The sequence below is a fragment of the Onychostoma macrolepis genome, chromosome 24, assembly GCF_012432095.1.
Source record: "Onychostoma macrolepis isolate SWU-2019 chromosome 24, ASM1243209v1, whole genome shotgun sequence".
Classification (NCBI taxonomy): domain Eukaryota; kingdom Metazoa; phylum Chordata; class Actinopteri; order Cypriniformes; family Cyprinidae; genus Onychostoma; species Onychostoma macrolepis.
The window spans coordinates 27,661,257-27,688,420 of NC_081178.1; the positions used below are offsets into that span (position 1 = coordinate 27,661,257).

General features: G+C 40.8%; 1 pseudogene and 5 gene segments (V, D, J or C); 1 reads left to right on the forward strand and 5 right to left on the reverse strand.

Moving 5' to 3' along the window:
• Positions 1-3,544: 3,544 nt before the first annotated feature.
• On the reverse strand, positions 3,545-4,148 carry LOC131533431 (immunoglobulin kappa variable 1-27-like). The segment is given in 2 exon segments: positions 3,545-3,912; positions 4,000-4,148. Coding segments are annotated over 2 exon segments (402 nt in total).
• A 2,419-nt stretch (positions 4,149-6,567) lies between these two features.
• On the reverse strand, positions 6,568-7,260 carry LOC131533087 (Ig kappa chain V region K29-213-like). The segment is given in 3 exon segments: positions 6,568-6,628; positions 6,813-7,098; positions 7,203-7,260. Coding segments are annotated over 3 exon segments (399 nt in total).
• Positions 7,261-15,861: 8,601 nt separating this feature from the next.
• Positions 15,862-16,888, reverse strand: LOC131533339 (immunoglobulin kappa variable 4-1-like). The segment is given in 2 exon segments: positions 15,862-16,324; positions 16,414-16,888. Coding segments are annotated over 2 exon segments (384 nt in total).
• A 52-nt stretch (positions 16,889-16,940) lies between these two features.
• LOC131533088 (Ig lambda chain C region-like) lies at positions 16,941-18,051 on the forward strand. The segment is given in 2 exon segments: positions 16,941-16,977; positions 17,598-18,051. Coding segments are annotated over 2 exon segments (354 nt in total).
• A 679-nt stretch (positions 18,052-18,730) lies between these two features.
• On the reverse strand, positions 18,731-19,501 carry LOC131533701 (immunoglobulin kappa variable 1-12-like). The segment is given in 2 exon segments: positions 18,731-19,178; positions 19,262-19,501. Coding segments are annotated over 2 exon segments (372 nt in total).
• Positions 19,502-21,982: 2,481 nt separating this feature from the next.
• LOC131533437 (immunoglobulin kappa variable 4-1-like) lies at positions 21,983-23,346 on the reverse strand (annotated as a pseudogene).
• Positions 23,347-27,164: the final 3,818 nt, after the last annotated feature.

The window sequence follows — 27,164 nt, forward strand, 5'->3', positions numbered from 1 at the left end:
CAAACCTCTACATAATACTGTCAGCGTCCAGATCAATATGGTGATGAAACTCATTTTTGTTGGTTGTAGGTTCAGTTTGAGTGAAAAACAGTTGTTGATCATGTTTGATGTTTGTCAGAGTTATAAACACATGCAGAGCACTGAAGCGTGTGTTGCTCATGTAAAACACACTCTCTATGCAAACACTGCAGCAGTGAACAGGTTTAAGTTGGTTTAATGAGCTGTTTCACTGAACAGGAGAATAAACTGAGGTCACTGGAAACCTCTCTGACAGATGTGCTGTTGTGTTCACAATATAACTGATTGCATTTAAAAAAAAAATGGAAATATGTGCCTCTAAATACATGTCTGCAGCACCGTTGTTACGTACCTTACTGCACGTATCGTGGCAGTTTCAAAGAGAAATGTCCAGAGAGTGGCGCTAAAATACGTTCAATATGTAACCGTGGCACATTTGTAATACGTTGGTAAAGGCACGTATTCCTGCGTTTTTATAACGCCGCTTGAGGAAGGGTACAACCGGGCTAAAGGCCCACCTTAAGAAAAAATGTGCTATTCACATCGCCTAAATTTTCGCCTATAATTGCAGAAAAAAAAAAAAAAACGTTTTATTGAACATTAATAGAGCAACAGATTTTGTGTGAAAATAAATCATTCAAGTTGTTTATTTTGTTTAAAAATATTATAAATGTATGAGGTGGCAAGAAGGGCCTTTTACCCCACACACGGGCTCATATGATTACTATCATGTTTTCAAATATGATGGTGAAAGGAGTGAAAATATTTCCTCATGAATCCAAAATGTCAGGAACTCACACAAAACAGATGCCAGGCAATAAAGCTATGTCTCCCTTAGTCACAACGCGAAGGCTAAGGTTCTTTTTACAGATGTTTAATGCACTTATGGACATGGACACCAACACCGTAGAACTAAATAAACAAAATGAATATAACAAACATCAGTCACACATTCATTTACACAGAAAACACGCATACGACTTTAAACTCTTAAATGAAAAAAAAAAAAAAAAATAAAAAAATAAAAAAAATAAATATATATATATATATATATACCCCAACATACCACTTTTGCCTGCTTGTAAGCGAAGAGAGGGGGTTATATCTTTAATTTTCTTGGACGGATGACTTGTAATCGTACAGAGAAACACCTTAAACCTTTCAAAGACAGCATCGTTTTATCTCTTCGCACAGATGACAAAACAGGAAGTGGTATACAAAAGGCAAGATGGGAATAAAATAAAACAACTAAAAACTCTTTTTCAGTCTTGCAATTTTGCTCGAGTAAACAATAATTCAGTATATAAATCGCAATAAACACTGTAAAATAAACAAAATATAGAAGTTAAACAAATTAAACAAATCAAAAGTTAGTGAAATGAGTGAGTGCTTAAGTACACAAGCGCCATCTAGTGGATATCATCAACTTAGATACCCTTTGTGACAGAAAATAGAAACTTTGAGGTAGCAAATACAAAAGCAATAAAACTTATCTGGAGAGGAGATCTCCACAGAGAGCAGACAACACTTCTCTCCGTGCTCATTTACGAGTTGGATTCTCATGCTAAGCATGGACAAAGTATCAAAAAAACAATTTGGACGTATAACAGAGTATTTCTGTGCCAGAAATCTTACTTCCGGGTTCGTACACGTTTCAGAGAGTTTTTTTTGGAGAGAACGCACCCATACAGCAAGAGCGCTTCATTCGGCTGCACTGCACAGACTCGCTCGGGAAGAATGTCTCTAAAGAAGTGTGTTTTTGGTTGTGAGGGAAAGATAACCTTGTTCAGCTTCCCGAAGAACCCAGCGTTACGTAAACAGTGGATGCAGTTTGTTTTTTCTCAAGTGTGTTTGTTGACAGACGAACGTTTCATGAACAAGGCCCAGTTCGACGCTGGATTTGCACATCGTTTGATACTGAAAGATGGAGCAGTCCCAGCTATAAAAGATCTCGGTCATGATTCGGACCTGCAGACGGAAGTGAAACGGCATCAAATATCTGTGTTTTGTTGGTGATTGGTGCTCAAGTGCTCGTCACTCTTTAGCTCCGCCCACGGCTCCATCCAGAAGCTCGGCTGTTTTCAGAGAGAATCGTAAAGCTGTATCTTTCTTTTATAAATATGATAAAACTAAAGCCTTTTTGGAGATATGAAGGATGCAATATTACTATATAGGTACTCAAGATTAAAATGAGATTGGGTGAAACTGTGTGTGTTATACCCCCTTTAAAAGTGAGACCGGAATCAAATATCTAAATTGATATACAATCAATATCTGTGATCAGTTTTTAGAGATAGATTAGAGATATTGCCTAGATTTAATGATAACTTGAAATTGGAGTCAGATTGAACATGGAGCTAGACTAAAATTGAAACTAAATCCAGATAAATTCAGAGGCGCAAGTAAAAGACCGAACATGTATTAAACCTTCGACCAGGCCGCTGGATTCCTCTTTGTGGGCTGGCGGGTGGATCCTTACAATGGTTTCATTCTAAACATGGTGATTATCTCTAATATGGACACCCAACATAATATATGATATTTACATCTGAATCTAACAATGTCATGTCAACAAATGGAAAAGTCAGCCATCTATTAATTATCATGTTAATAACTGTGCCTTTAGCCCCAACAGCAGGGGCGCATTTACCCCCAAATACCATACTTTTAAATATTCTTTTGTTATTTAAAAACTGTTGCTTTAATTATCTTAAACAAAACTGAAAATCATAAAGAAGACCTTTGTCTCAAAATATATGCATTAATTTTAGCGATTCTCATTTGCTATAAATCTACAACATTTTAAAAACATAAAATATTAGATCAAGAAAGCACAGAATCAACTTTGCGCTGCTGCGCGCGATCGCGTCAAGGATCAGACAAATATACATTTGCATCTTGAAAAGCGAATGTTTTGGAAAGTGCTACGCCACGTTTTTGTGCCATCTGGTGGTTTAGATGAAAATAATATCAAAGGCGCCTTTAGCCATATTATTGCGGCTGTTCAGAACTCAAAAATTGGGGGACTGTCGCTAAAGGTTAATGCTCTATAGTGCTGGAAATATCCCCTGCACCAAACCCAACCCTAAACCTTATAGTGTTAACAAATGCAAAACTGATATAAAAACGCATTTGTTGATGCAGTCATGCGATTTTAACTTCCTTATGAATCAAAACTCTGTACCTGTAAATCATACTTTGTGTGAAAAGGAATAAAAGTTGTCTTGAGTTTTACTGCCTCTAGTGTTCATTTCAACTGGAAACTGCAGTGATTCGTACAGAGCCTACTGGTACTCAGTTTTGCAGAAATGTATGTAGAGGCACGTATTTCCAATGAGCCTATGTTGGAGACTTTGATTGACTTTTTGTTGAGTTGTTGCTCTCGACTAATGGTTTAACCTCTATGATTATTCAGAGTGACAGATTCATTTAGATATTTTTTCCAGATGCATGTGATGATGTTGTATCACATCCTCATGAGCAGCTGCAGGATCAGTTCAGTCACTGTGACTCTGACTGACGGAGGTTTTTGTACTCTTTATCACTGTGTGAACACAAGATCACCGACACAACCAGCAGAATTTGTTCTGCAATTAAAACTCTGACAGTAATAATGTCCAGCATCTTCAGTCTGGACTCCACTGATGGTCAGAGTGAAATCACTGTTAGATCCACTGCCACTGAATCTAGATGGAGTTCCTGACTGGAGGCGGTTTGTATAATAAATCAGGAGTTTAGGAGCTTCTCCAGGTTTCTGTAAGTACCAGCTGAAATAATAATTCCCTCCCCAAAGGAGTGCATCTCTGCTGGTTTTACAGCTGATTTTGACTGTTTCTTCTGGTCGAGCTGCTGTCGTTGAGGGACTCTGAGTGACGGTGATCTGTCCTCTACACTCTGAAACACAACAAGAAGAAAATCAACTCAAAACTTTGACAATATACTTGAAGAAATGAATTGATATCAAACTTGTGCTCCACAAACCTTGAGCAAACGCTGTGAGAGTCCAGATGAAGATGATGATGAAGGTCATGTTGATGAAGATTGTTGTGTGTGTCAGTGATGAAGTGTTAAACTCACAGCACTATAAACACTCTCAGAGCACTGAAGCATCTGATCAATATGCAAATGAACTGATCCTGTATTTAAATGAAGATTGCTCATTTATTTCTTCCTGTCCATCATTGTATCCACACACCACACTGTTTATTCTTTTGTTTGTACAATTATTTTGACTGGTGTTTTATCATCTGTTGGTTTATTACAGGATGAACTATGATTATGGATGTATTAATGACTTAAATATTTTGATTATTCAAGATTTTTGTACATGAATTAAACATGTATTTCAGCTCAGGTGGTTTGAGGGAACTTAAGAAACATCACTATAGACAGCAGTGATGCACACTAGCTTTGATGGTGCATTGTGGGAATGTTTTGAGCACAAGCGTTATGTGATCCCTGAGTAGTGCACTGACTAGTGATCTAAGGAGCTGATTGAGACACACTCTTACTGGCTGACTCACATGTGTGAACATTTTCATGCACAAATCATAATTTATAATTTAAGTGTGAAATTTCAGCAACAACAGCAACAACAAAAAAAATAGCATAAAATTTACAACGAATTCAAACCACATGAAAAAAGAGCCCTGATGACAGAAATATATAACTATAAAATGTTTAAATAAATAACAATAAACGTTTATTTAAAAATTCTGCAATGCCATTAGCATTATAATTCAGTCCCATGAACATATTTGTGCCTGTTATATCTCTCGATTTGTTCTTTTGCACTGATGTTTATTATGTGAAATTATGTAAATGAAGGTTGACATGACAAAGAAGTAAAATCTAAACTAAAAATCACTCCAGAGACTGTATTTACATTATCATTCAAAAAATCTCTTAAGCTGCATTAAATTGATCAAAACTACAGTAAAAACTGTAAAATTGTGAAATATTATTACAATTTAAAAGAACTGGTTTTTATATGAATATCTGTTAAAATGTAATTCATTTCTGTGATCAAAGCTGAATTTTCAGCATCATTACTCCAGTCTTCAGTGTCACATGATCCTTCAGAAATCATTTTTTATGCTGATTTGCTGCTCAAAATCATTTCTGATTATTATTTTATATTATTGTGCGGCTTTATATTTTTGTGGAAACTGTGATACAATGTATTTTTTCAGGATTCTTTGATGAATAAAAAGTTCAAAAGAACAGCATTTATTTGAAATAGAAATCTTTTGTAACATTATAAATTACTTTTGATCAAATTAATACGTCTTTTCTGATAATCTTACTTTCCACACAGAAATATGATATATATTACCCTGTATTAAAAGTGATAATCCCATATGTTATGATAAATAATGTTCGCATGTGTACATACTTTGGATAGATGAAGATATAAGTTTATAACATTATTAAACCCATAGCAAAAGTTATACATGTCCATAATTTAATAATATATATGTGATGATTTTTTCCCCCCTGTGGTATATGTAGCAACCATATATGTGAACATATGCAACTTTATTAAAAGAACATACATACATACATAAATAAATAAAATGGATAGATGGATAGGCCTACATGACATATATGTCCAAAAATGTTTTAAACATACACTCATACTCTGGAAACATACAAACACATGTGATCCTGGACCACAAAACCAGTCATAAGGGTCAGTTTTTTTAAATTGAGATATATACATTATCTGAAATCTGAATAAATAATCTTTCCATTGATGTATTTTTTGTTATTTTTTGTTGGTTTGTTAGGATTGAACAATATTTGGTTGTGATACAACTACTTGAAAATCTGGAATCTGAGGACACAAAAAATCTAAATATTGAGAAAATGGCCTTTAAAGTTGTCCAAATGAAGTTCTTAGCAATGCATATTACTAATCAAAAATTACGTTTTGTTATACTGTATTTACGCTAAGAAATTTACAAAATATATTCATGGAACATGATCTTTACTTGATATCCTAATGATTTTTGGCATAAAAGAAAAACCAATAATTTTGACCCATACAGTGTATTTTTGGCTATTGCTACAAATATAAATGTGCTACTTAAGACTGGTTTTGTGCTCCAGGGTGACATGCGTATGGGATAGATATAAATAGGCCTATATGATGGTAATATATTAAATTGTTCCAATTTAGAATAGATTTCTTGTATGCTTTACCACTATTTCATAAGTGGAAATATAATATTTGTACATACATATTACATTTGTGTATGGGAGATCTCAAAGTGTTGAACAGTAGTATACAGTAACTGAGACTGAACACTGGTTTTACTGGGACAGACAATACGGCGGTTTTAGTATCGTAAATCAGCAGCGCCATCATCTGCTCTTTATGTGAAGCGTTTGCTGAACCGACCTTCAATTATTGAACTGTGAGTTTCTGTTGAACTGAAGTTCAGGAATTATAGGAGCTGCAGTTGTGTGACTGAAAACAGCTGCATGAGTGTTTGTAAGATGAGCTCCAATCTCCATCAGGTGACGGATCTATAAGAGCACAATGAATCAAACCAAAGCCTCAAAGCTGTGCAGATTCAATCCGTCCAGTTCCATCATCACTCTTCTCCTACAGAGAGTCAGAATATGAGGAGAAGAGCAAAAACAAGACAGAGAGAAACAACAGAGTTATTTCAGATCCTCCTCTGAGCAGCTGCAGGATCAGTTCAGTCTCTGTGACTCTGACTGACGGAGGTTTTTGTACGACTCTTTATCACTGTGTGAACACCCAGCTACTAGGACAGTGTACTCACAGACAGTAATAATGTCCAGCATCTTCAGTCTGGACTCCAGTGATGGTCAGAGTAAAATCACTGTTAGATCCACTGCCACTGAATCTATATGCTAACTGGACACGGTTTGCATTATAAATCAGGAGTTTAGGAGCTTCTCCAGGTTTCTGTAAGTACCAGTGTAGAGGCTGAACACTCCAACCCTGGTAAACTTCAGGACTGGTTTTACAGGAGATAGTAACTGTGTCTCCTGGTTGAACAGGTTTCACTGCAGGCGTCTGAGTGACCGTCGCTCCAGCTGCTGATTCTACATCAAGAAAAGTGAATAAACATTCAGAATTCAGTATTTGTTGAAGGACAGTATTTCTAGCTCAGATGATCAGTTAGAATAGAGTGTGTTTATCTCTTCACCTGTGAAACAGCAGCTAGTGAAGATCCAGATGAAGATGGTGATGAAGCTCATGGTTGCTGTTGGTTCAGATTCTCAGAGTTCAAACTCAGAGCTATAAAATCTCCTGAAGCTTGTGCTGCAATGCAAATCATCTCTATGTAAATCTGTGTATGGGTTACAGCAGATGATGCTCGTGAAACATAATAATGTTTGAGATATTTTCTCATGTAATGAGTCAAAAACATTGACTCAAGTGTCTGAAGCTTCAGGTTTTTTGATGATTTAAATGTCAGTTTCATCAAGAAGTCAGTGTGAATGAGAGGGCAAAGGTCATTCCAGAGGTCACAGGTCATCAAAACGTGTTAAAATCACTTTAATCATTAAAATGCAATTACAAATACAGAATTATTTAGAAAAATCAAGATGTCTAATGAAAACGTGATCAATAAATAGCAGTGCTTGAAGTGGAAAAAAATAAGTGCCTGAACCCCCTATTTATTTATTTTAAATAATCATTAAAAATGTATTATATGAATACTTTTTATTTTTCTTAATTCACAATGTATGTATAGTGCCTCAATCAATCAATCTATAATTAAATAAAAGTTTTCAATACAAATTAGCAAAAGTCAAGCTGCGATACCAAACAGGGCCACAGGGAGACGCCAAAGACCACTAAACCTCCTGCCTTGACCGGACTGCACTACTCTACAGATCATTCAGAATCACTAAACCTCTGACCACCGTATAATCTAAAACACCTTCAGCCAGCATCACTCTTGCTTTTAAGCCAAATACATGCTGAAAATAATAATTTAATAACATCTGGACGCAAGTCACTATTCTCTCCACAGTCTCTGATGAAATCGGCAGTGTTTTCTCTGCATTAGCGCTGTTTTGAACTTTCTGTTTGAGTTTTCTTACTGGATCCTGGACTTTCCAGGAGTTTACTGGTTTACAGTTTTTTTGGATTGCTTAAGCACGATTTTCAAAACAGGGCCCGTGTTTTCAAAACACTACACACAATTAGCACAACCACACACCCAATTAGCAAAACACTACAGAGCCTTTGCATAATTAAACACTCTTGTAAAAACTATACACTTGTTTAAAAACCACACTTTGTCACCATATGAAACACACGTTTCACATTTACTATACTCTGTTTGCACGAGTTACACTCTGCTGTGATAAACCTAAAACACTTTTAGCACTTCTACTTCCCTATGATTAGAGTAGGCTACCATCAACAAAGTACAAATATAATGTAAATCCACCAAACACTACACAAGACCAATGTTGCAGACTGAAGAAACTCATTTATTTCTCAACACGCCCAAAATGTTGACATGGAGATTCATAATACTGTAACAAAATGTCACTTTACGTATTGTACTGCAAGTTTACGGTTTAAAAAAAAAAAAAAACTAGACATTGTCTCTTCGCCTAGCTGGATCTGGCCAGAGAATTTCATCAACATTGCAGGCAATGTTGTCATTAGCAAGACACCTTGGAAAGAAACGTCTTGAATGACGAATCCATCCTTGCATTGCTGCTACCTCCATCTGGTCACAGGTCTCCTCCATGGCTTGGATGAGGGGTACCTCAGCCTGGAGACGGAGATCATATACCTTCCACCGCCATGCCGAGAAAAACTCTTCTATAGGGTTGAGGAATGGAGAGTATGGTGGAAGATATAGGACGGTGAAATGTGGATGTTGCTGAAACAAGTTCTGAACCAGAGCAGAGCGGTGGAAAGACACATTGTCCCAGACAACAATGTATTGCATATGATCGATTTGATTTGCTGCTGTTATGTTGTGCAATTGGTCCAAGAATGTAAGTATGAGTGCTGTGTTGTAAGGGCCCATATGGGCATGGCGGTGGAGGACCCCAACCTGTATAATGGCTGCACAGAGTGTTATATTACCCCACGTTGCCCTGGGACATTGACTATAGCCCTGTGGCCAATGATGTTTCTTCCCTCCTTCGTGTTCTCGTCAGGTTGAACCCAGCCTCATCTACGTAAATGAACTCATGCTGGATCTCCTCTCCATCCAGTCGTAAAACTCCCTGAAGAACAGTGTCAGGCAAAATTGTGTAGTTCAGTGTAGATCTAGTATACATATTACAGTACAGTAAAGATTATGAGACAGTATGCAAGATCACACTGCTAAAGTGAATACATACTTCTGCATAATCATGCATGAGCGTTTCACCCTTTCGAATTGCGCTCGAAAGGCACTCGATAAATTTGCTTCATTTGAATATGTTTTTTTAGGATGCGTGCCAATGTTGATGTTGAGACCTGATGCATATCGTTGAAACTGGCATGATTGACAATGTTAGCTTGGAGCTGATTGAGTGTTATAGCATTGTTGGCCAAAACCATGTTTACTATCTCCCTCTCTTGCTGTTCTGTGAACATAGGAGGCCTTCCCCCTTGTCGTTCCTGACCCTCAATCCTATGTAGAAAAAAAAACAAAACAGTATAGAATAGTACAGTAATTTCACAGCAAAAGGTAACAGAAGTGCTGATAGTGCATAGAATACAGTACTGTAAGCAGTTACTGAAACCGTGCAGATGTTTTTGATATGATGATATTTTTACAATACCTATTTTCCAGTCGAAATGTTCTTATCACACTTGCCACTGTGTATCGGCTTAGATTTGGCTGTACTCGCAGTCCAGCCTCCCTCAGCGTCAGGCCGTGGTTGACAACGTGGTCAACCAGTGTTGCGCGGATCTCATTTGTCAGATTCGGTCCTCTTTGAGCACCTTCTTGTCTTCCTCTTCCTCTTCCTCTTCCTCTTCCTCTACCTCTACCTCTACCTCTACCTCTACCTCTAGCATGGCCTCCGTCTCTTCCTCTTCCTCTGTTGATTCCTCGTCCTCGTCCTCGTCTTACTCTTTCTCTGACTCTTTCCATTGTGCTTGAAGATCGATGAACTCACCTGCTGCTTTTTATAGTGCTTATACACCTGATTGGTGTGTCTACAATTAAGCAAACAAGTGTTTGTACACCTGATGACTGTGTTGAACCAATTGGTTGGACGGTGCGGTAATTTGACAGTCGGTGCTTTGGTATTGCAAGGAAGTGACTTCATGATAGATTTTTGTGTGTAATGTATGTTAAGTGTGTTTAGTGTTTTTTAAATCACAGTGTGTAGAGTTTTGCAACAAGTGTGAGGTTGACAATGTGCTTATAGTTGTGCAAATATGGGCTGATGTTTTGCTTCTTGAGTGTAAGGTTTTGCTAATAGTGTACTACTTTTAATTTTAGTGTGTAAGCAATCCAAAAAAAAAAATGTAACATGAGATTGGCAGAAACGTCTTAGGTTACGTATGTAACCCCAGTTCCTCGAGGAACGAGGCGCTGCGTCCAAGAACGCTTAGGGGAACGCCTCCAGCGTGACCGCTCTGATACAAATGTAATCTGTCCAAAGGATGGGCGAGACGTCACGGGCGGGGTGACGAATGGCCAGGAGGCATAAAAGCACGTGCGGTGGAACCGGCGTCAGCTTCAGGAATGAAACAACCACTCGCGGGGATGCCGGAAGTATGGCTTGAGACGCAGCGTCTCGTTCCTCGAGGAACTGGGGTTACATACGTAACCCAAGACGTTCCTCTTCAGGAACTCGAGCTGCGTCCAAGAACGCTAGGGGAACGAGATCCCACGCTGCCAGACTGACAAATCCCTGCCTAGTGTGGATGGAGCACAGCTAGGGCGAGGGAAAAAGGCCACAGGTGGCTGCGTCCCAAGGCCAACTTCTGAAGAGTGAGTCTTGATCCCCAAGAGGGAGAGCAGAGGACTCGAGGCTATGGAATAGCATCCTGATCCACCACATAGCAAACACTCTCTGGCCGGAGGCCTCAGCCTCTGGAGGAAACATGTACTAGGGGGTGTCTACCCACTGAAGGTCACCGAGAAGGGCGCGGTAGGCCGGTATAGCCGCCACGTAAACCCTCAGGGTGGAGTGGGTTAACCCTGCAGAAGAACAGGCCCGCACAAACTCCTGAACTGTACCAAATGGGCAGTTGGCTGGGTCGAGCTGGCAACCTCTGCACCATGAAGTGACACTTCACTTCAGGGTGTACAAGTCCCTTGTGTTGTGGAGAAAACATGTAACTAGGGGGTGCCTACCCACTGAAAGGCCACCGAGAAGGGCGCGGTAGGCCGGTATAGCCGCCACGTAAACCCTCAGGGTGGAGTGGGTTAAACCTGCGGAGGAACAGGCCCGCACAAACTCCAGAACTGTACCAATCGGGCAGTTGACTGGGTCGAGCTGGCGGTCTCCGCACCAAGAAGTGAAAAGTTCCACTTCAAGGCGTATGGTTTCCTTGCTGAGGGAGCTCTGGATTGGAGGAAGGTCTCAACAACCTCGGTTGGGAGACCGGAAGCTATGGGCTGTGCCCCCTCAGGGGCCACACTTACAACTTCCAAAGCTCCGGGCGGGGTGACAGACCCCGCCAGAGAGGAGATCCTCCTGATGGGAATCTCCCATGGAGAGCCGTCGAGGAGAGAAATCAGGTCCGAGAACCATACTCGGCCCGGCCAGAACGGTGCTACCAGAAGTAGACAGACCTCGTGTCAGCGCACTCTCGCCGGAACTCCCGGGAGCAGAGCGATCGGGGAAAATCGTACAGACGAAGCCTCGGCCACGTCTGTACCATGGCATCCAGCCCCAGTGGAGCTGGATGAAATTAGAGAGTACCAGAGGGGACATGCGCTGTGTACTTACCTGAGTAGCGGAGAGGTCCACCTGAGCCTGGCCAAACACTCTCCAAATGTGCTTCACCCCCTCAGGGTGAAGCATCCATTCGGCCTCAGCCCCTGCCTCGACAGGATGTCTGCTCCCACACTGAGATGCCCAGGCATGTGAACTGCTCTCAGCGAGAGGAGTTTGTCCTGGGACCACCCAAGGATCTGGTACGCCAGCCTGTGCAGGGGGCGTGAACGCAGATCACCTCGGTGGTTGATGTAAGAGACCACCGCAGTGTTTTCGGTGCTATCGCACCAACACCGGCGATCTCTTAGGTCTGGGAGAAAGTGTTTCTGTGAAACACCGCCAGCATCTCCAGGCAGTTGAAGTGCCACATGAGACGGCGAGTACTCCACAGACTGCGGGCAGGGTGAGGGACACGTCCGTCGCTAGCGTACGCAGCGACACGGAGCTCCCAGCACCAGGCCCTGAGACAAGAACCAAGGATGTCTCCACATGTCTAAGGCACGAGGCACCACCACGTGACCTTGATCATGTGAAGCGGGTTTCCCTTGGGAGAACCCCTTGGTCTTGAGCCACCACTATTGAGTGACTGGCCTTCTTTCACTCTCCTGACTGCCGTGAGGATCGACTCGATCCGAGCAGGGGACACACGTGCCTGCATCGTGGTGAATCCCACACCACACCAAGATAAGTGGTTCTCTGTAATGGAGAAAGCACACTCTTCTTGGCGTTCAGTCTTAACCCCAACACTTTAATGCGAGCAAGAACAACATCTTGATGTTGAGCAGCCATCTGCTCTGATAGAGCGAGAATCAACCAAAGTGGATATGCGGATGCCTTGTAGCATAGCGGAGCTAACGCGGCATCCACACACTTTGTAAAAGTGCGGGGGTGAGTGCTAGGCCGAAGGGAAGAACCCGATATTGGTGAGCTTTGCCCTCGAAAGCAAACCTCAGGAACTCCTGTGAGTGGGAAGGATGGAGATATGGAAGTATGCGTCTTTTAGATCGATCGTGACAAACCCGTCCTCGGACCTGATCTGAGACACGACCTGCTTGAGCATCTTGAACTTCAGTCTGCTGACTGAGTGGTTCAACTGATGCAGATCTAAAATGGGACGCCAACCCTCCATCCTTCTTGGGAACTATGAAGTACCGGCTGTAGAACCGGAATCTCTTCGAGAGGAGGGACCACCTCGATGGCCTCCTTCCTCAAGAGAGTACTCTACTTCTCGTTCCATTACCAGAACCTGCTCGGGCCCACCAGAGTGGGATTCACCCGTTGAAGCAGGCGGAGGAGAACCAAACTGGATTCTGTAGCCTCTCTACAGTATGCAGGTCCCATGGAGACACATTTGGCAGTAGTTTTCACGCTGCCAAATAGTCTACTAAGGAACCAGTCTCTCAAGACTGGCCTCTGGTATAACCAGGGCGGCTAGCTCAGTGTCCTGAACGGCTCGCCGGCAGGAGACGGCCAAACTAGCTGCTCTAGAGACCCCTGAAGGGGTGGCGAGCATCTCAGCTCCGCCACGCTTCCGGGCGGAAGAAACTGAGATGTGAGCTCGCTGGAGATCGCTGTGCCCTGGAACACCGTGACGTGGCAGGGTTGGCAGACCGATCTCCTGAGGGCACTGAGGAGAGACGGGCACCGTGTACCGCGGTGTCGCCGCTTTTCCCCAAGGGGCCTGCCCTCATAAGTTCTGGGCCATGGGCACCAGGACTACCTCAGCGAAGTCTCCTATTGAAGCGACTGTCCTCAGACTCGCGTCATCTTCTAGGAAGACTAGACTGGTAGAACCAGAGCCTGCAACGCAGGACCCAATGAGACACGCTTGGCAGGGGCTCCCACACGCCAGGTGCCTACTAAGGAACCAGTCTCTGGAGACTGGCCTCTGGTATAATCAGAGCGGCTAGTTCGGTATCCTGGAACGGCACACCGGCAGGAGAAAGCCAAACTAGCTGCTCTAGAGACCCCGGGGTGGCGAGCATCTCAGCTCCGCCACGCTTCCGGGCGGAAGAAACTGAGATGTGTGCTCGCTGGAGATCGCTGCGCCTGGAACACCGTGCGTGGCAGGGTTGGCAGACCGATCTCCTGAGGGCACTGAGGAGAGACGGGCACCGTGTATGCCACTCTTCCCCAGAGGCCGGCCCTCAGAAGTCCTGGGCCATAGGCAGCAGGATGTTTTAGCCAAAGACTATCCAGCGAGAGTGACGGTCCGCAGATCCGCCTTCTGCTAGAAGGCCTCGGCCCAGGAGCGCCACTCTGACTCCAACATACTGGGGAGTAAGAGAAGTGACGCTCCCTATATGAGGAGCTGGAACACGGTTGGGGCTGCTCCGCCCAGCAGCCCCTGCTGACCACATCAACCTCCTCAGAGGAAGAGAAGTAAAACATTGTGCTCTCACTCGAGAAAATCCCAAGTTTTCTTAGGCTCCTTTTACACATACACATCTAACTTCTCCTAGTTAGATGAAATAGATAATTTAATTCCTCAGAATTAAATGGAGAAAAACAACCAGACAAGTAAATACGGTCTGATATGAAAAGGATTCATGAAACGAACGAGAATGACATAATGCACGCGTCGCCTCGGCAACGCGCGCTGCAACAGTGAGCTCTCACTCAAAGGGGGAAGAACCGCACCGCGGGCTTCCAGCCCCGAGCGAGAGCGCTAGATCTGGGGATTGCAGGTGGAGAGAGGGCGAACCCGTCTCCAACCCGTCCGCCAGATCTATGCGATCCCCGCGATCTCATTCGCCGCCGTGCCTCAGCAGCGGCGGACGGAACCACGAGATCATACGGCGGGAGCAGCACGATCAGCCCCTTTTTCTCTTTTTCTCTCGAGCTGACAGCGCGAACTCCGTTCCTATGCAGGGACACTGCTATAATGACAACCTCGTTCATAATAAGCTTGTGCAAACAATGCTCGTGCAAAGACTGCGATTTTACAAAGCTCATCGACGCCCTTCACGTCTACCTCCTCGGAGAAAGACAGGCGGAGCGTCGAGCCCTCTCTCTGGGGGAAGAATCCGCGGGGCTTCCGAACCCAGAGAGCGGGCGCTGGATCTGATGGGAAGGAAGAAGATAGGGGATTGCCCGTCTTCATTCCCTCCACCTGATCCATCTGCGATCCCCGCGAACGCAGCCGCTGCTCCGCCTCGGCGGCGGGCCGGTAACGCAAGGAACGCGGTGAAAGCTCCTCCTCAAAGAGAGCCCTCTGAGAGTAAGCATACGCAGCGACAAACGCTCACAAAGTGGGCAGTCAGCTCCCTCGAGCTGACTCTGCGTGCTCTGCACTCAAGCAGACCACACACGGACTGTTAGTGAAAAACACAGCCTGTAATGCGATCTGCTCTCGCCCAAGTGCTAGTTTCTCTGCACTTTAGACATTGTGGAGCTTATTTCAAGTGACAAACAACACTAAATAAGACTCACCACACAGATCGACAGACACACACAGAGTAGCGGTAGCTGAATGACAAAAGCTGACGCCGGTTCCACCGCACGTGCTTTTATGCCTCCTGGCCGTTCGTCACCCGCCCGTGACGTCGCCCATCCTTTGGACAGATTACATTTGTATCAGAGCGTGGTCACGCTGGAGGCGTTCCCCTAGCGTTCTTGGACGCAGCTCGAGTTCCTGAAGAGGAACTGTTATGTTCACTTTCATTTTTTGATCAAAGTTATTGCTAGAGACAATTTAGCAGTCGCTGGATTTTGGCAGCTTGAGATGAATAAATTACTGCTCAAGAACATCTTTATGTTGCTGGTAATACACAATGAGGGTCAAATAATCTATTCTAAACAAAATACAAAAATGTCAACACTGGAACTGAGAAGTATTGTTTTTTGTTTGATTTAATATCACTTTACCATTTTTTTCTCTGATTCTGAGTCAAACCCGTCTGTCACAGGACAGATCTCAGTCTAATGGAGCTGATTTGACTCCTAACTCAGTTCTGAGCTCATGTGTAGTTGCTGTGTTTGTCTCTGTGTGTCAGTAGTGAGTGATAGTGTTTGAGCAGCTGCAGGATCAGTTCAGTCTCTGTCACTCTGACTGACGGAGGTTTTTGTACGACTCTTTATCTCTGTGTGAACACATAACCACCACTGTGTCTACTCTGACAGTAATAATGTCCAGCATCTTCAGTCTGGACTCCACTGATGGTCAGAGTGAAATCACTGTTAGATCCACTGCCACTGAATCTAGATGGAGTTCCTGACTGACGGCGGTTTGCCCAATAAATCAGGAGTTTAGGAGCTTCTCCAGGTTTCTGTAAGTACCAGGCTAAGTGATCATCCCCTGCACCATCCCTGTACACATCTGTGCTGGTTTTACAGCTGATTTTGACTGTTTCTTCTGGTCGAGCTGCTGTCGTTGAGGGACTCTGAGTGATGGTGATCTGTCCTCTACACTCTGAAACACACAACAAGAAGAAAATCAACTCAAAACTTTGACAATATACTTGAAGAAATGAATTGATATCAAACTTGTGCTCCACAAACCTTGAGCAAACGCTGTGAGAGTCCAGATGAAGATGATGATGAAGGTCATGTTGATGAAGATTGTTGTGTGTGTCAGTGATGAAGTGTTAAACTCACAGCACTATAAACACTCTCAGAGCACTGAAGCATCTGATCAATATGCAAACACACTCCAGATCATTTACCTGAAGACAGTCGCAAATACAATTACTGAAATTAGAATTGTTTTTATTTATTTATTTATTTATTTATTTTTTAATAATATATCTTAGCTAAACTGTTATAAATTATATCAGATCATTCACTTCTGAAAAAATCTACAAGATCAGCTTTAGTATATTAACCTGATTCTCTCATATTAGACTTTGAGAATATTATTTACTGAATTTGGATCCAAATGTCACTGTTAATTCCTAAATTTTATGTCAAATCCATGGATGTTTCTGCAGGTTTTTACAGACATGAGGATCATCACACGTGTCTCTGTCTGTCACTGAATCAACTGAGTTTGATTGTGAGTATAATAGGGGCACTTTAACATTGTAAAGATGGTGTTCATTGTCATGGCATCTTCGTTTTCATCCAGTGAACTATAATCATTTCTGTTATTTCTTAATAATGTGATTTTATGAGTTTTCAGAGATTCAGCTCTTTTTTTCTTCATTGATAATTAAATTATAGTCATTTTGCCATCACTTTGATTTTACTTACACTTTCAGATTAATGTGTTAAGTAAAGCCTGCAGATATTTTTAAACTGGAAATAATGCTTGCTTAATTTGTATTTATTTGATAGGTTAATAATTAATAGTAGACATGCCAGACAAAAGTTATATTTTCTATATTTTAAAACAAACTTTTGTACCTAATTTTCTCATGCTGCTACCAAAAATGGCAATAAACTCACATCTGAGTTTATTCACATCTGATCGTTGATGCTTTAAATAAAATGGACTATAATTAATGGACTTATATTACTATTAAGCTGATAATGTAAATGTCTCTTCAAATCAATATATTTCACTAAACTTTCGTTGCACTGCTAAACACAGGCTTTGTAAAAAATTAATTCAGGTGACTTGCAGTTTAATGTTGCAAAAACGAATAATAAAACTATCACTGTATTAATTGTTTATATTTTTTTCTGAGCCTGAAAGGAGAGAAATGCTTTCTTCTTGACTGAGTTGAGTGTTGTGTGTTTGTCAGGCGTCACTCGTCCTAAAGTGAGCGTCCTGCCGCCCTCCAGTGCAGAGATCTCCTCAAAGAAGACAGCGACACTGGTGTGTGTGGCCAGCAAGGGCTTCCCGTCAGACTGGAGCCTGAGCTGGAAGGTGGACGGGAGCAGCAGGTCTCAGGAGAGCAGCGCTGGGCTCCTGGAGAAGGACGGTCTGTACAGCTGGAGCAGCAGCCTGACTCTCTCTGAGCAGGAGTGGATGGAGAGCGTCTCAGTGAGCTGTGAGGCCACACGGAGCGGCCAGCCTGCGCTCACTGGACACGTGACGAGACAGCAGTGTTCAGAGTAGATCTGCTGCTCTTCTCACTCATGTCTCACATGGAGACTAACAGCACATGAGCGACTCCTTCATTCTCCACATCCAGCTTCAGTCGCTCTCATCTGCAGCTGCTCTGCTTTGTGTGCTTCATACAAGACTCTGTGTGCTTTATCATTCAGTCGTGATTCTATTAGAATTTGCTTAATAAATAAAATACAATTTTAACTTTGTGTCTTTGTGTTCTTTTTTGTCATTTTTGTTTCGGGTCTTTCTTTGTATCAGGGCTTTAGCTCACATTTAAGAATTTAGAAACTTCACTCAATGGAGCATGAAAAAACACCTGCAGAAACATTATGAAACAATATGAACCTCACAAATATCGTGTTAGATAAAGTGATAGATATTGTGGTGAAGATAAAGTGAAGATAAAGTGTGTTAGATTAACATTTACTATATGAATGCTTTATATTTCATTTAATATCCATGAAAATTCAAAACTCAAACTCAAAGTTTCACTGTTTAATTGGTTAAAAACTCTGAACTGGATCAGTTTCACTTCCGCTGATGGAATCATGAGACAGTTATGAAGTTTCAGTGGTAGTTTTATAAGATTTAGCAACATCTTTATGTCCCGCGGATGCTTTTTGGAAGAAGTATGTATAATTAGAAAGAAATTATGCATTATAAAACACATAATCATAAATATAATGGATTAAAAAATGAGTTGAGAGTAGAAAAGATAAAGCATAAAAGATCTGAAAAAAAAAAATCTGTATATTTTATATATATGTATAATATATATATACATTTTTTTAATAATCTTCAAAAAATAATGATGGACCTCAACAGAATTGATATTAAAATCATATTTCTGTTTTTGCACTGTTGAGTGAGTGATAGTGTTTGAGCAGCTGCAGGATCAGTTCAGTCTCTGTGACTCTGACTGACGGAGGTTTTTGTACGACTCTTTATCACTGTGTTAACACCCAGCTACTACTGATATAGTGTGCACTCTGACAGTAATAATGTCCAGCATCTTCAGTCTGGACTCCACTGATGGTCAGAGTGAAATCAGTCCCACCTTGTTCTCCATTCCCACTGAATCGACTCAAACTGTCATCATAAAGACTATCTGCAGCATAAATTATGAGTTTAGGAGCTTCTCCAGGTTTCTGCTGATACCAATGTAAACCCCAGCCAGTTATTCCAGGATTAGTTTTACACTCTATAGTGGTGTCTTGTCCTTCAGAAACAGTCAGAACTTCAGGCTGAGTCACAGTGATTCCTCTGGATGCTGCTGACAACAACATTATATGTGTTTAATCAAATTAAATCAACATTAAAGAGTCAGAAATGAGCATCTTTCTCTTCTGTTACCTGGAATAAAAGCTGTCAGAATCCAGATGAAGCTGCTGAAGAGATTCATTGTGTTTGTTGGTTTTGTACCGTGGTAAACAGCAGTGTGTTATAAAGTGTTTGAGTCTGAACGCTATAAACACTCGGAGCGCTGAAGCATGTGTCGATGCAAAGTGACTCTCTGTGGAAAAACCCTCCTGGAGCAAAACAGACGTGAAAAAGCCCACATGCAGATGAAAACTGAGCCTTTAAATGTGTTTTAGTCTCATGATCCAATGATGAGTGTTTTCACTTCTTTAGAAATTTTTCTATTCACTTTTTCATTCTGTGTGAGTCTCTGGTTCAGACTGCAGGCTTTCTGATGATTCAGTGACAGAATTGAATCATTCAGAGAAATAAGCATGTCACTGTGAACTCAATGAGAGGGCAAAGTTCATTCCAGAGGTCACAGGTCATCAAAACTTACTAAAATTGCTTTCAGAAATATATATGACCTTTTATAAACCCAAAATAAAATATGTAAAGAATATGTGATCAATACAGAGAATTTCTGATAATATTATTTGTTTAGATTTAATTCCTTGTTTAGAGACATTAGGAAATGATGTGGCTGTTTTTGTAAAAGTCAGTTTAGTCCAATAAAGTGATGTTGTGTTTATTTGAGTGTGACGGAGGTTTTTGTACGACACTTTCACTAGAATGAAGCACTGTGGTGGACTTTTGGTGGAGGAACTAAACTGATGATCAGAAGTAAGTCTTTCTTAAATTATTTAATATAAATACATAATGTGTGTGTTTTAAAAGGAGGTATAAGTTTATTTAAGAACATTTGGCAACAATATTCTTAATTTATTACCAAAAATATTACTAAGAAGATTTACGTATTTATTGTAAAATTTCATTCTATTTTATTGATTGATTTCACCAATTGGTGTATTTAATTATCAAATTGTGTCTGATATATTATGTGTAAGTCATATTTGGTTTGTTCCATATCTTTTCCATTTCAAGCCATAGTTCATATTTGTACTTATTGTTTTAAACTAGTAATTTCACTCCAAATGTATGCTAACATTTTAATATATTTTAATTAATGGCAATTTTTATGATTTTTCAATTATTTCCTAATATATTTCAATTTGTGCATGACACAAATGCTGGATAACGTAGAGAAAATATAATTTAAAAATTATTTAAACTATTATGTTTACTTATAACTATGTTTATGAGAATGAACATGTCCAGAATGATGACTGTTTTCAAATTAATAATATATTGAAGTAACCAATTATAAAAATATCACAATAAAATGATCAGATATATTTTATAAAATCAGTTTAAATATTTTACTTATTTCAGAAAGTAACAAATATAGCACATATATTACAGTATGTCATGTTTGCTTCAGAAAAGTGATACATTTATGCATACAGTATAAAGTATCTTATACTTGACACACTGTAAAAATAAATATGTAAAATGTACAGTAAAATAGCAGCTGTGAATGCTACACTTCTTTTTCGCTTCCAAAACGTTAACAGTATTTTATTGTAAAATTACATGAAATATCCAGTTAGATTTGTTAGATTTGTCACTGAATATAGTAAAAGAACTTGCAGTTCACTGATTAACAGGTTTTCACCGCGGCATTTTTACAGTCTTCTACCATTAAATTAACAAAGAATATTTCTTAATATTAAATATTTATTCAGCTAATGGAGAATACTTTCAAACTTAATTGAGGAAACTTGTGGTATATGAAGTGATTGTGATTTTGTCTGCATTATCACATCTGCTGCAGTGAAGATTGTAGCTGCAGATGTGAAGAAGTGAGTTTTGTGTGTGTTTGTGTGTTTCAGCTGGTCCCGCAGTGAAGCCCTCCGTGTCTCTGCTGCCTCCCTCTTCTCTGCAGATCTCTGGAGACTCAGCCGCACTGCTCTGCCTGCTCAGCTCTTACTCTCCACAGGGGCGCAGGTGAGCTGGACGCTGGACGGTCAGAGGTCACCGAGGGGTTCAGACCAGCGCAGAGCGGGAGCGGACGCTACAGCCGCAGCAGCGTCCTGAGCCTCAGCAAAGCACGCTGGGAAGACGCACAGCGCTTCGTCTGCAGAGTAACACATGACGGAGCTGCTCAAGAGACCTTGTTCCTCAAGAGCTCCGAGTGCTGATGTTTCTCCAGTGAAGAGCAGCAGGATTCACAGCAGTCACGTGATTTACAGCTCAATACTCAAGCAGTCTTTCAATCTGCTGCCATTGCTGTTCATTCAATAAAGCTTCTGAACGCCTTACATTTGTGTTCGACTGCATCATTGATCAGTGTGTCCTTCCTTCACTAAAGTTTCAGCTGCTGTTGATGGATTGTAATAGTTGAGAACAGCTGCGTTTAGCAGTAAATGTGAACTGAAGCTCTTGGGGTTTGAACATGGTCTCTGGAGACGGAGCTGCTCTATTCTGAGACCATCAGAATCACTAAAGCTGTCAATGCAAATCTGATTTACACCAAACTCACAGTTTCACTGTTTGATCGGTTCAACGCTCTGAACTGAACAGTTTCACTTCTGCTCATGCAGTGATGAGACAGTTATGAAGTTTGAGAGGTAGTTTCATAAGACCAGTTTATCAGGGATACATTATGATTGTATAAGGTATGCAATCTACAAAAAACCACACATAGTTGAGTTAAACCCGTCTGTCACAGGACAGATCTCAGTCTAATGGAGCTGATTTGACTCCTAACTCAGTTCTGAGCTCATGTGTAGTTGCTGTGTTTGTCTCTGTGTGTCAGTAGTGAGTGATAGTGTTTGAGCAGCTGCAGGATCAGTTCAGTCTCTGTGACTCTGACTGACGGAGGTTTTTGTACGACTCTTTATCACTGTGTGAACACACCACCACTGTGGTAACTCTGACAGTAATAATGTCCAGCATCTTCAGTCTGGACTCCACTGATGGTCAGAGTGAAATCACTGTTAGATCCACTGCCACTGAATCTAGATGGCAGTTCCTGACTCAAGGCTTTTTGCATAACGAATCAGGAGTTTAGGAACTTCTCCAGGTTTCTGTGAATACCAGAAAAAAGCATCATCCCCATCACTATATCTGTGCACATCTGTGCTGGTTTTACAGCTGATTTTGACTGTTTCTTCTGGTCGAGCTGCTGTCGTTGAGGGACTCTGAGTGACGGTGATCTGTCCTCTACACTCTGAAACACAACAAGAAGAAAATCAACTCAAAACTTTGACAATATACTTGAAGAAATGAATTGATATCAAACTTGTGCTCCACAAACCTTGAGCAAACGCTGTGAGAGTCCAGATGAAGATGATGATGAAGGTCATGTTGATGAAGATTGTTGTGTGTGTCAGTGATGAAGTGTTAAACTCACAGCACTATAAACACTCTCAGAGCACTGAAGCATCTGATCAATATGCAAATGAACTGATCCTGTATTTAAATGAGCTTCTAAATGAAGATTGCTCGTTCATTTCATCCTGTCTATCATTGTATCTGCTCATCACACTATTTAATCTTTTTATCGTTTTTTTTTTTCTTTTCGTTTTATCTTTTTAATCATTTTGTAGAAATATTTTGACTGGTGTTTTATCATCTGTTGGTTTATTACAGGATTTGACTATGATTATGGATGAATTAATAACTTTAAACAGTTTGATTAATCTGTTGGTTGTATATGAATGTAGCACATGTATTTCAGCTCAGCTGGTTTGAGTGACCTCTAGAAACATATAGACAGCAGCGATGCATACTGGCTTTTGTGCATTGTGGGAATGTTTTGAGCATGAGCGTTATGTGATCCCTGAGTAGTGCACTGACTAGTGAACTAAGGAGCTGATTGAGACACTCTTACTGACTGACTCACGTGTGAACATTTTCATGCACAAATCATGATTTATCAATAAGTGTGAACTTAAAAAAAAAAAGAGCTTAAAATTTACAACCAATTCAAACCACATGAAGAAAGACTCCTGATGGCCCAAATGTGTAAAGATTAAATGTTTAAGTAAATAGCGATAAATATATATTTAAAAGGGAGGTCTAATGCTATTTCATGTATTCTGACTATTTTACACTGCTAACGAGTTGGATTCTCATGCTAAACAGAGTATGGCCCTATATGAGGTCATAAAGGGTTGAGTTGCTTGTATGGGCACTTCTCCCAGAAGAGCGCGCACACATGAACCGGAGCGAGAGCAAGAACACACACATCATGCTTCACTCGGGTTACGTAAGTCATCCGGAACCAATTCTGGATCGAATATATATGACTGGATCTGATTTTTAGCCATAGTGAATTTGTGATACTCTCACATAAGTAACATGTTTTTCCGCTCTATTTATTACAATTATTTTATGTATAATAGAGTTTTAACTGGTTTACATGTTTTCTTAATCCATTTTATTCCTCTTAACGTTTTTAGTGTGTATAGCTGTTTCTCAATTCCAAGCAAATATATTATAGTTTTGAATTTTTAAATTAGTTTTTATTTTAATATCGTTTTCAAATTTCCTATAATTTCAGTTTAGTTTTAGTTAGTTTCATTAATGGTTTTGTTAGTTTTAGTTTAGTTTTTATTTTGTGAACACATTTCTATTTAGTTTTTATATATTTTAGTTTCAGTTTTAGTAATTATAGTTTAACAGTTTTCCAGTGTAGACCAAACCAAGACATTTAAGTTTAGCAAAGTTGAATGTTTGCAGTTTACAGTTAACTCTTGTGCAAACCTCTTAATAATGAAAATAAAATAATTCTTTACAATTCAACAAAAAACTAAAATATGCAACTTGTATGAATACAATTTATTAATTCATATTCATGTTCATATTCATTCATATTAAAGATGTAATCTTGTTTAATATGCCAATAGTTTACAAACAACAAGCTAATCAAGGTTTTCAGAGTTAGACAGCATCAGGCAGTTGAGTTAAGGGTTGGAGCTAAATTCTGCAGATTAATAGCCCTCCAGTGCTGGATTTGAGGAAACATGCCCTGCGTCCCAATGTGCATACTATCCACCCTATCTGCCCTAAATAGTATTTAAAAATGACTAATATCACATAGAATTTAGCATGGACAGTGTGCACATTGGGACGCAGGCATGTTCTTTTCAATCGTCATTGAAACTCTGAAAACACAGATGGACAAAAATAAAGTTTACAATGCATTCATTTGTTGGATTTTTTTTTTTACATACGAGTCACCGGTGCACACTACTGTATGTCCCGTCAACCCCTATGAACGTACACAATAAGAAGAAACAATCTAAAATGCTTTGAAACCTCATACTACTCAAAAATAAATGCGATGGTGATTTAAATGATGTTTGCACTTTACTTTGACGAGCCGCTCCAGATGAGCTTCAGATGAGCAACACAATCAATCCCAGTTCTGAAGCCCCTTTTACACAGAAACACAGCGCAGCTATCGCTTTCTCTCGTTTTGAATGTGTTTTATACAGTCAAGGTGGTGCTCTTGTCATGGATTCGAGGCGGACGTTACTATAGTAATCACAAAGCGTGACAAAATGACTATTCACTAAAGTCAGCTCATACAAAACTTTTAATTCTGTGTTAACTCACTCTCATGTTGTTCTCGCACGTCAAGCACGCTTTTAAACGTTCGTGCGCTGTAAGGCGTGCATTATTATTATTTCCCATTTCATATTTTATAGTTATTTCCCATTTCATAGCCCGCGTCTTGTTTTTTAAATTCTCTGTGATTATAGGACGCAGCTCACGTGCATGAAGCGCCATCTATTTCCCTGAACAACCACGGGTCCGATTTCTGGCACAGAATGAGAGCTTATTAAATCACGAACACGATTATTTATTTTTGCTAATTATTATTTTATTTTCGTTAGTTTTTCAGTTACTGTTGTTAGTTTCGTTTAGTTTTAGTTTTTCATTTATTTAGAAATTTTAATTTTATTTCAGTTTACGAAAATGTTTTTTGACCAATAGTTTTAGTCTTAGTTTCAGTTTTCGTTTACGAAAATAACCTTGGTATAGATATGACACTCTGTTATTTATTGCGCAATAATGATTCTTCTAATTATTCTGCATTTTTGTTGTATGCGATTGATATGGAGTAGCAATTTGATGATTTTATGTTCAATTTGCAAATGAAAGATTGCTCTGATCTGTTATATTACGGGTTAAATGGATCTCAGTTGATCTGTGATACGTACAGACCTGACTCCACCATTCGACACGCATGTGATTCGCAGATTAATTTAACAATTTACAAGTAGGGCCTACAAGCAATTTTAAATCACAAGAAGAAGAAACGAAAGAGAAGTCAGTTTGATACGCATACGCTGTTCTCACACAAAGCCAAAGCGTGCACAAGTATAAAGACGTGTTTCAGACAGCGCAGAAATACTAAGTTGATTCCTCTTTCATGTCACCCTGCATTTAAGATACTTAGGCTACACATAAAGTTATGCCAAAAAACCCTTCATGGCATTCTCATTCTCTGTGCTTTAAATTTATTTTTCTTGCGTATCCAAAAATCATCCGATCTGATAATCCGATCTATATATTTATATATTGTGACGCGTGTCCCGAGGCCACATCAGCGTCGCCCTGGAAACGGAGGAGGAACACCTGCACGCCATCAGCGTGGACTGGCCGGCCACAGCTGAACCCAATCAAGGGACTGCTACAAAAGCCACCAACGCGCACACACTGGTGAGACATGTCTCCGACTAAAACCGCTAATCTTCTTCTCCATATTCCCCAGAGAGCAGTGTGTGACCGACCGACCGACCGACCGACCGACCGGCCAGCCACGAAGCACGAGCACGAGCACAGCACGGACACCCAGCACTCAAACACTTGGAGAAAGGGAAGAAGCTTTGGCACGCCACTCTCATACAATAAACGCACCCTTCGGGGCATTTATTGACCCCACCTTGTCGAGACTTGAGAGAGAAACACATTAAACAGCCTGACAGCAGCTACTTCATCATAACTCTCTGCTGCTCATCACAGATCACTGCGACTTAAAATCAACAGCTGAGAAATTGCTTATTCATGTGTTTGTTCAGTTGCTAAGGTACTCTAAATGGTTGCTATAGTGTGACTATACAGTTTATGGGATGGTATTTAAAGACTATTTGACAGTCTGAATCAACAGAGCCCAACCCCCTGTTTCTACAATGTTTTGGTGCTAAAATATTGTTTGTTAATGTCCTTTTACGGTTGCTAGGGTGCTGTAAGTGGTTGCTAGGGCATAGCTATGAAGTTATCATGTCAGTACTTATTGGCTGCTTGATAGGCTGAGTCAAATGAGCCCTCCCCCTAGTCTCTGTGACCTCCTGATCCAAAGATATAATCTCACTAATTGTATGCCAATGTTAAGTCTATGGGACTTTTTCGCCCAAATTTTTTCGTCCACCAGACAAACATCGTACACTCAATTACTTATAAAAGATATAGCACACCTCTCCTCAATATGCCGCATGATTTGACATCTCATTCATGGGTCTACGACAAAAGGTGCATGAGGAGTAGAGCGCCGAAATTTTGTCCGGGCGATTAGTAATAACAATACTATAATGCTCGGTTGCTAGGTCGGCATGAGTGGTTTCCACGGCACTGCTAAGCGGTTGCTCGGCACGCGGAGTGGTTGCTAGGGCCGTTGCTGCGGTTGCTAGGGTACTAAGGGTGGTTGCTAGGGTGTTGCTATGTGGTTGCTAGGGTACTCGGAGTGGTTGCATTGGTACCCTGGGTGGTTGCTAAGATGTTACTAGGATGTTTCTAGGGTACTTGGGATGGTTGCTAGGGTGTTGCTATGCAGTTGCTAGCATACCCAGGGTGGTTGCTAGGATGTTGCTATGTGGTTGCTAGGGTACTTGGGGTGGTTGCTAGGGTGTTGATCTGGGGTTGCTAGGGTACTCTGGGTGGTTGC